The sequence below is a fragment of the Dermochelys coriacea genome, chromosome 5 (assembly GCF_009764565.3).
Source record: "Dermochelys coriacea isolate rDerCor1 chromosome 5, rDerCor1.pri.v4, whole genome shotgun sequence".
NCBI lineage: Eukaryota > Metazoa > Chordata > Testudines > Dermochelyidae > Dermochelys > Dermochelys coriacea.
Genome location: NC_050072.1, coordinates 47,347,239 through 47,356,593, shown reverse-complemented (window position 1 = coordinate 47,356,593; position 9,355 = coordinate 47,347,239). Strand labels below are relative to the sequence as shown.

Below are 9,355 nucleotides of genomic sequence, written 5' to 3'. Positions count from 1 at the left end.
TGTTTATATGTGTCCCTAACACTTGTTTAGTGCTTTGTTTGAGAGTTCATGGAGACAAAGTGATTAATCTTAATTCTTTCTTTTGTACAATAGCCAAGGACTCTTGTCCTTCTAAGTACTGTAGCCCAGTGCTTCTCAATCAGGGGTAAGTGTACCCTTGGAGGTACTCAGAGGTCTTCCAGGAGGTACTCAATTCATCTAGATCAGTGTTTCTCAATCTAGGGGTTGCAGCTCCCCAGGGGCTCATGGGACAGGTTTAGGGGGGTGCAAATGAAGGGCCAGCATTAGGGGATGGCAAGCAAGGCTTCAGCCCCAGGCAGCCGGGCTTGGGCTTCAGACAAGGCTCACAAGTGAAAAAGAGGCTCAAGTATCACACTGAAATATAAGTATAATATTTATATTCCAATCGATTTATTTTATAATTATATGGTAAAAATGAGAAAGCAAGCAATTTTCCAGTACTAGTGTGCTGTGACACTTTTGTATTTTTATGTCTGATTTTATAAATAAGTAGTTTTTAAGTGAGGTGAAACTTGGGGTATGCAAGACAAATCAGACTCCTGAAAGTCTGAAAAGGTTAAGAACCACTGCTATCGCCCTACCTGTATATACAATAGGGATGTTCATATCTTTCTGTTGGAATTGATACCTTTGAGCAGGGTCTAGCCTCCCAAAAGAAGTCAAATTTTTGAAAAGGGGTCTTCCTGCCCTCTAAATAAAGAGATGAACATTCCTGGTCATGTGCTATAGCAAAGTGTAACTTGTTCATCGTTCAATGGGAAATTCCCTCAAGATATAACTTGGAATAATTTTGTAAAAGAGGTAGGGGGCACTGAATTGTTGGGGATGGGGGATTTCTCATTTCATGTTGCTTTAATATCTGAGTCTACTTCAGAACGGTGAAATACATTTCATTTTTGGAAGATGTCTTCTGAAGATGCAACAATATACATTTAGAGTTATTTGGGATTTCTAAGCATCACCTTTTAGCTTCAGAATATATCCTGCCTCAAAGGGGGGATTTTCTGTTTTTATTAGACACACGGGGTCTTCCAGGATCAGGAGACCATATGATCTAAGAAATCTGTATGTTATGCAACAATGAGAAAGATAACATTTATTATGTTAACGTCAATGGCTGTAGGATAGGTGCTCAGATAATGTGGTTATGGATGTCCCAAAAATACCCTAGATAGATTACATTAAATTCCTTTCTTCTCCAAAAAACATGTACAATACACTCCCTTGCCATTTCCTCTGATTGTTTTATAAAGGTCTGTCAATTGGTTCTATATTCCAACCATGCAGGGTTTACAGGAATTCTGTCAGAATTGCTCATAGGTCCATCATTTCTTTAACTTCAGTCAATGAGCTCTTGTTTTGTTACTGCATACATTATTACCCAGTAATCGCCCATTACTCTGTATAGAAGTGAGACCGCTCATTGATCTGGACCAAACTCAGGATAGCCTTCTAGGGGCACAAAGCTCCAAAGATATAGAGCAGGTTGCACAGAGGAGCCAAGAGGCCAGTGAAGAAGCTTGGCAACATGTGACCTCCAGAAGAGGTAAGCGGAATGTCCGGGTTCCAGTAACACAGACACAGGTAACTAACCGCTTTCATGTTCTCTCCACAGGTACCAATGCGGAGAGTGGACCAGATGATATGTCTGGGGGGAGAAAGCAGAAGGAGACTCCGCTGGTTGGGAGGCATGAGATGCGATGTCCTGAGGTTGGGGGTTCCACGACCACCACTCCCAAGAGGAGAAGGCGGGTGGTGGTGGTCGGGGACTCTCTCCTCCGGGGGACTGAGTCATCTATCTGCCGCCCTGACCGGGAAAACCGAGAAGTCTGCTGCTTGCCAGGGGCTAAGATTCGTGATGTGACGGAGAGACTGCCGAGACTCATCAAGCCCTCGGATCGCTACCCCTTCCTGCTTCTCCACGTGGGCACCAATGATACTGCCAAGAATGACCTTGAGCGGATCACTGCGGACTACGTGGCTCTGGGAAGAAGGATAAAGGAGTTGGAGGCGCAAGTGGTGTTCTCGTCCATCCTCCCCGTGGAAGGAAAAGGCCTGGGTAGGGACCGTCGAATCGTGGAGGTCAACGAATGGCTACGCAGGTGGTGTCGGAGAGAAGGCTTTGGATTCTTTGACCATGGGATGGTGTTCCATGAAGGAGGAGTGCTGGGCAGAGACGGGCTCCATCTTACGAAGAGAGGGAAGAACATCTTTGCCAGCAGGCTGGCTAACCTAGTGAGGAGGGCTTTAAACTAGGTTCACCGGGGGAAGGAGACCAAAGCCCTGAGGTAAGTGGGAAAGCGGGATACCGGGAGGAAGCACAGGCAGGAATGTCTGTGAGGGGAAGGCTCCTGCCTCATACTGGGAATGAGGGGCGATCAACAGGTTATCTCAAGTGCTTATATACAAATGCACAAAGCCTTGGAAACAAGCAGGGAGAACTGGAGGTCCTGGTGATGTCAAGGAATTATGACGTGATTGGAATAACAGAGACTTGGTGGGATAACTCACATGACTGGAGTACAGTCATGGATGGTTATAAACTGTTCAGGAAGGACAGGCAGGGCAGAAAAGGTGGGGGAGTAGCACTGTATGTAAGGGAGCAGTATGACTGCTCAGAGCTCCGGTACGAAACTGTGGAAAAACCTGAGTGTCTCTGGATTAAGTTTAGAAGTGTGTGCAACAAGAGTGATGTCATGGTGGGAGTCTGCTATAGACCACCGGACCAGGGGGATGAGGTGGATGAGGCTTTCTTCCGGCAACTCACGGAAGCTACTAGATCGCATGCCCTGATTCTCATGGGTGACTTTAATTTTCCTGATATCTGCTGGGAGAGCAATACAGCGGTGCATAGACAATCCAGGAAGTTTTTGGAAAGCGTAGGGGACAATTTCCTGGTGCAAGTGCTAGGGGAGCCAACTAGGGGGAGCGCTTTTCTTGACCTGCTGCTCACAAACCGGGTAGAATTAGTGGGGGAAGCAAAAGTGGATGGGAATCTGGGAGGCAGTGACCATGAGTTGGTTGAGTTCAGGATCCTGACGCAGGGAAGAAAGGTAAGCAGCAGGATACGGACCCTGGACTTCAGGAAAGCAGACTTTGACTCCCTCAGGGAACAGATGGCCAGGATCCCCTGGGGGACTAACATGAAAGGGAAGGGAGTCCAGGAGAGCTGGCTGTATTTCAAGGAATCCCTGTTGAGGTTACAGGGACAAACCATCCCGATGAGTCGAAAGAATAGTAAATATGGCAGGCGACCAGCTTGGCTTAATGGTGAAATCTTAGCGGATCTTAAACATAAAAAAGAAGCTTACAAGAAGTGGAAGGTTGGACATATGACCAGGGAAGAGTATAAAAATATTGCTCGGGCATGTAGGAAAGATATCAGGAGGGCCAAATCGCACCTGGAGCTGCAGCTAGCAAGAGATGTCAAGAGTAACAAGAAGGGTTTCTTCAGGTATGTTGGCAACAAGAAGAAAGCCAAGGAAAGTGTGGGCCCCTTACTGAATGAGGGAGGCAAGCTAGTGACAGAGGATGTGGAAAAAGCTAATGTACTCAATGCTTTTTTTGCCTCTGTTTTCACTAACAAGGTCAGCTCCCAGACTGCTGTGCTGGGCATCACAAAATGGGGAAGAGATGGCCAGCCCTCTGTAGAGATAGAGGTGGTTAGGGACTATTTAGAAAAGCTGGACGTGCACAAGTCCATGGGGCCGGACGAATTGCATCCGAGAGTGCTGAGGGAATTGGCGGCTGTGATTGCAGAGCCCTTGGCCATTATCTTTGAAAACTCGTGGCGAACGGGGGAAGTCCCGGATGACTGGAAAAAGGCTAATGTAGTGCCCATCTTTAAAAAAGGGAAGAAGGAGGATCCTGGGAACTACAGGCCGGTCAGCCTCACCTCAGTCCCTGGAAAAATCATGGAGCAGGTCCTCAAAGAATCAATCCTGAAGCACTTAGAGGAGAGGAAAGTGATCAGGAACAGTCAGCATGGATTCACCAAGGGAAGGTCATGCCTGACTAATCTAATCGCCTTTTATGATGAGATTACTGGTTCTGTGGATGAAGGGAAAGCAGCGGATGTATTGTTTCTTGACTTTAGCAAAGCTTTTGACACGGTCTCCCACAGCATTCTTGTCAGCAAGTTAAGGAAGTATGGGCTGGATGAATGCACTATAAGGTGGGTAGAAAGCTGGCTAGATTGTCGGGCTCAACGGGTAGTGATCAATGGCTCCATGTCTAGTTGGCAGCCGGTGTCAAGTGGAGTGCCCCAGGGGTCGGTCCTGGGGCCCGTTTTGTTCAATATCTTCATAAATGATCTGGAGGATGGTGTGGATTGCACTCTCAGCAAATTTGCGGATGATACTAAACTGGGAGGAGTGGTAGATACGCTGGAGGGGAGGGATAGGATACAGAAGGACCTAGACAAATTGGAAGATTGGGCCAAAAGAAATCTAATGAGGTTCAATAAGGATAAGTGCAGGGTCCTGCACTTAGGATGGAAGAATCCAATGCACCGCTACAGACTAGGGACCGAATGGCTCGGCAGCAGTCCTGAGGAAAAGGACCTAGGGGTGACAGTGGACGAGAAGCTGGATATGAGTCAGCAGTGTGCCCTTGTTGCCAAGAAGGCCAATGGCATTTTGGGATGTATAAGTAGGGGCATAGCGAGCAGATCGAGGGACGTGATCGTTCCCCTCTATTCGACACTGGTGAGGCCTCATCTGGAGTACTGTGTCCAGTTTTGGGCCCCACACTACAAGAAGGATGTGGATAAATTGGAAAGAGTACAGCGAAGGGCAACAAAAATGATTAGGGGTCTAGAGCACATGACTTATGAGGAGAGGCTGAGGGAGCTGGGATTGTTTAGTCTGCAGAAGAGAAGAATGAGGGGGGATTTGATAGCTGCTTTCAACTACCTGAAAGGGGGTTTCAAAGAGGATGGCTCTAGACTGTTCTCAATGGTAGCAGATGACAGAACGAGGAGTAATGGTCTCAAGTTGCAATGGGGGAGGTTTAGATTGGATATTAGGAAAAACTTTTTCACTAAGAGGGTGGTGAAACACTGGAATGCGTTACCTAGGGAGGTGGTAGAATCTCCTTCCTTAGAGGTTTTTAAGGTCAGGCTTGACAAAGCCCTGGCTAGGATGATTTAACTGGGACTTGGTCCTGCTTTGAGCAGGGGGTTGGACTAGATGACCTTCTGGGGTCCCTTCCAACCCTGATATTCTATGATTCTATGATTCTATGTTTGTGTTAGCAATAAAATATATCATTTTTGTTAAAAAGAAGTTTTCCTGATTTTAATAGAATATTTATACACTGCATTATTTCTTATTGATTTGCTTCACCAGAACATAAAGGGAACCCAATCACATTTTCAGAACACAATGTAAGTAAAAATAAAGTGATTGTCTAATAACTAAATGAACAACTCAAGGCAAAACAAGAAACTACGGTACATGTCATCAGATTCAATTTATATTTGAGTTAAAGTAACATGGCATTGACTGCACACAAAGCTTAAACTGTCAAGATTAAGTAGGGCAAATTAAAAGTGAATTTAACAACTGATACACTCTGAAGCCTACAGATAACAGAATTGATGCTGGATCCTATGGTCCTTACTCATACCTGTAGTCCTAACAAAATCAATGGGCCAGATAACTTGGACTATACAAAGCTCACAGGAGGTCCTTTGAACATGGAACTCCATTTCCCATAAGGATGGGAGGTCAGTTGCTTCTTTAGTACCATCCGCTTTCCTCTGCAGGGTTACAGATCCATAGCTGCAGAGGGGGTGAGCAGAGGCAGCCAAGAGCAGGGGCTGTGGATGACAAAACACTTCTGTGCACTATCAAAAAGCCAGTGCAAACATAATGCAATCTGGGGCTTCTTGAACTCTTCTTTTTCCTCTCCATGCTGAGGGAAATACCTCATAAGGGGACTATGGAAAAACTGCAGTTGGGGAAACCTTGGCAGGGTGGCTTTTTAGACCTGTGCTGAGAGCTGGGATGAGCTGCAGAGTATCCACGGAGCTAAGGGAAGGAACTGTCTATACTCCAAGGGAAAAAATAACAAAGCTCTCCATGACGAAATGGTCCTAGAAAGTCTCTGCAGGGAAAGGGGTTTCCACCCTCTATGTCCCAGGATTATTTCTGTATGGGCATAGGAGGGGAAAACTGAGCCAATGGCCACTGAAATCAATATGGCTACGTGCATGTATATGTGTTGCAGGATCAGGAGCCTAGACTGCATCATAGGACAAACCGCTTTATCAGGCTTATGTATGCCTTTATAACAACTATAGCTGCACATTCGGGAGTGCAAATCTATTGTTATTATAGAAAGCCACACTCCCTTCTCTGAAGAATGGCCCTTTTTATGTGTTAATGACAACAGCAAGTATTATTTTGAGCAAATGTTTTCCATGGCATGTTTTTGTAGGACATCCTCATGAATAACACCCTGCTGTAGTCACCCAGTTGTATGCTACCATTAGCTGATCACATTCTCTTATGATATATTGCCATCAATTCATGATCTCAAGGTTAGACATGTGTCCCCACTTCTCCTTGGCAAGACCTTAAAATCCGAGGAAAGGTGAAACAAACATCACTTCAAACCAATTGGGACTGGATGCTAATAAAAAATAACAATCATAAGGAATAATATCGGCAAAGAATCCTGTTATAGACTAAGAGATGTATAGGAATAATATGTGCATCCTCACTCATGAATATATATTATTATAATATATGAATCCTCACTTTGTGGTCTGCCTAAACATTCCACTGGCAAATCCTGAAAGAGCATGTTGGCCGGACTGGGAAGGTACAAAAGGAAACACATTGAAAAGCCCAGAGGGAAACTGCAAAAGATCTCAGTTTGACAATGCTTTACAATAACCAACAGAAGCTGATTTTGAAACCTGCATATAAGGCTAGATTATACCTGCCACTTGTGAGGATGCATGAGGGATGAGGAAGGGTCTTGTGCCCCTGTGCTAAAGTTAGACACAGGCAGAGTCCTTACTCCCATGGAGCTTCCTTCTAGAGCCCCAGGGACGCAGGCTATCCTAAAACCCAATCCTGCACCTCTGAAATCAATGGCGAAACACCCATTCATTTTAGTGGTGCAAGATCAGGGTCCTGAAGAGAATGGAAATGAGGTGGGTCCCCTTTACACCAGCCATTAGAGATGGATGGCTACAAAAGAGGACAACATGCTGCATCCTCCTTAAGGATGTTGCCGGAGATGCACTCCCTGTGCATGCCAAAGAGCTCTGGGAGGAACCATTTCTCCTGATTGTGTTTCTCCTGAGAGCTCTCCCTGGAGTACTGCAGCACCTCACAGCCTTCAGCATGGACCGGTGTCTATCAGGCACAATGGCTTGACCCATATTGTTTTGCTTTTCCTATATATAACTTAATTTCTAGAGATTTGCAATGATATGGTGGTAGTGTGGGGATTTTGGTCAGGCAGCTGGTGTGCTGTGAGCAATGCTTTATCTTGCTGTTCACAATCTTCTCACTGTGCTAAATTTGCCTTTGTTGTGTTCACCTGCTGTGTCTCATCCTATACGCAGATCATAGGCTCTTCAGGGTAGGGACTGTCTTTTTTCTATGTTTGTACAGTGCTTAACCCTGATCCCTATTTGGAGTCCCTCATTGCTACCTAAAACTAATAATAATAATTAATAATGATAAATACATGTATTGCGGGAGTTCTAAACCAGTTATTAAATCAATTTGAATACTATGCTATACTTCCAATATATTTTCAGCCTATTTTCAGAAAAAATAACATTTGTAAGAGGTGCACTTAAAATATGAGTGAGAGAAAGAGCGATTTCAGTGAACTCCAATGGAATCATCCTCCGGAAATGTTATTTAAAATACCTGACACTTGTTGCAAACTGGCATATTTCAGATTTTCTCCTGGGAGTATTTCTATGATCTCTGGGGATCAAAGTCATCTCTGGCAGTCATGATTTACCCAGGGAGTAGAATACTCGCCATCAGACACAGGGAAATCACCTCCTTCTTCCTTTATCTTGATGATGGAATTTTAACATACTGGTCCTGACAACTCCTTTCAGTGCATCACTACAATTACTATGGGTTATTTTAGATATATCAAAGTATATTTGTGTGTGCAAGTGTGTTTATCATTTTCAGAAGACCACCACTTGTAATGGGTTGTAACAAGACCTGCTACAGAGCACGTATTTGTTTTACTAGCACCGCTGGCATTTGTAAGCCCTTCTCTTTACGTTATTTTCTCTATAATATGATTTTCTACTCTAAGCTGAGCAAAGGGTGGGGGAGGAGTGGAGGAGAGGATGGCACAAGGGTGAAGAGCTTCGAGGGGAGTACAAGAAGCTTGAATTTGATGCAAGAGGCAGACGGAGAGGGAGCGGAAGGCGTTGGAGAAGGAGGCGTGAGACGTTGTCAGAGTGACAGGCCGGGACGATTCTCTCGGCCGCTTTCTTTTGAAGGGAGTGCGGGTGTCAGGAAGCCCCTCTCCTGTCCTTTCAAAGCACGGGGGCTAAGCCCATCCCTGCCCCTGTTATTTTGAGGGTGCATTATTCCCTGGAACGTCTGGCTGAGCGGGGCAGGGTCTTGCTGCGTGGGGCTCTGCGGTGCGTTATTGGCTGGGCAGCGCCCAGCGGTGCCGCCGCACCTGTTGTAGGGCAGAGAGATCGGCGTGCTGCGGGAGGGGGCGGAAACCAGCGATTGGATGAACGGGCAGCCATAGGCCCAGCAAGAGCAGGCGGGGCGCTGGGAGCCAGCCGTCCTATCGGCGAGCCGGAGGCCGGGAGAGCGTGAAAGCTGAACTTGGAGACTTCTTTAGTCCTTCCTCACCTGGGATCAGCCGACGGGACGCCCGCTGGCTGCCCCGGGCCAGCTCCCAGGTTGACCCCCTGTTAGAGGAGACACTCCGCTCTGCAATGTAACAGATTCCTTCCGCCTGGGAGCCCTTTTCGGCGCTCGGCCGCGGGAATCCCTTTAAAATGAATGGGATCGGCTGCACGGAGGCGCCGCTGAACGGACCAAAGGAGAAGGTAACAGGGCTGTGTGGGGCAGGCGAGCTACTAGGGAGGTGATAAGCAAAACAGAGGCACTGGAAAATAAGTGCAGCTCTGTTCCTGTGTTGGGGAATCGGGTCCCTTTAGACTTAACACAAGGCATGTCCACACGCAGGATGCACTGGCGCCCAGAATGCTTTGGTGCAGGAGCAGTGGCTACACGTGTTCTCCATTCCTGCCAGGGAATTTGAGGGCCAAAATGTAGATGGATCCACCAGGATCCCGGTGCCCGAGTCAGAATTTTGCCGT

General features: G+C 46.4%; 1 protein-coding gene across 1 annotated transcript in view; it reads left to right on the top strand.

Moving 5' to 3' along the window:
- Positions 1-8,774: 8,774 nt before the first annotated feature.
- PDE8B (phosphodiesterase 8B) overlaps positions 8,775-9,355 on the top strand; it is a 182,174-nt gene continuing 181,593 nt past the window's right edge. Inside the window, exon 1 of the mRNA XM_038402078.2 lies at positions 8,775-9,082. Coding sequence (XP_038258006.1) covers positions 9,032-9,082 — 51 coding nt within the window. The 5' untranslated portion in view covers positions 8,775-9,031. The remainder of the gene's footprint in view (positions 9,083-9,355) is intronic.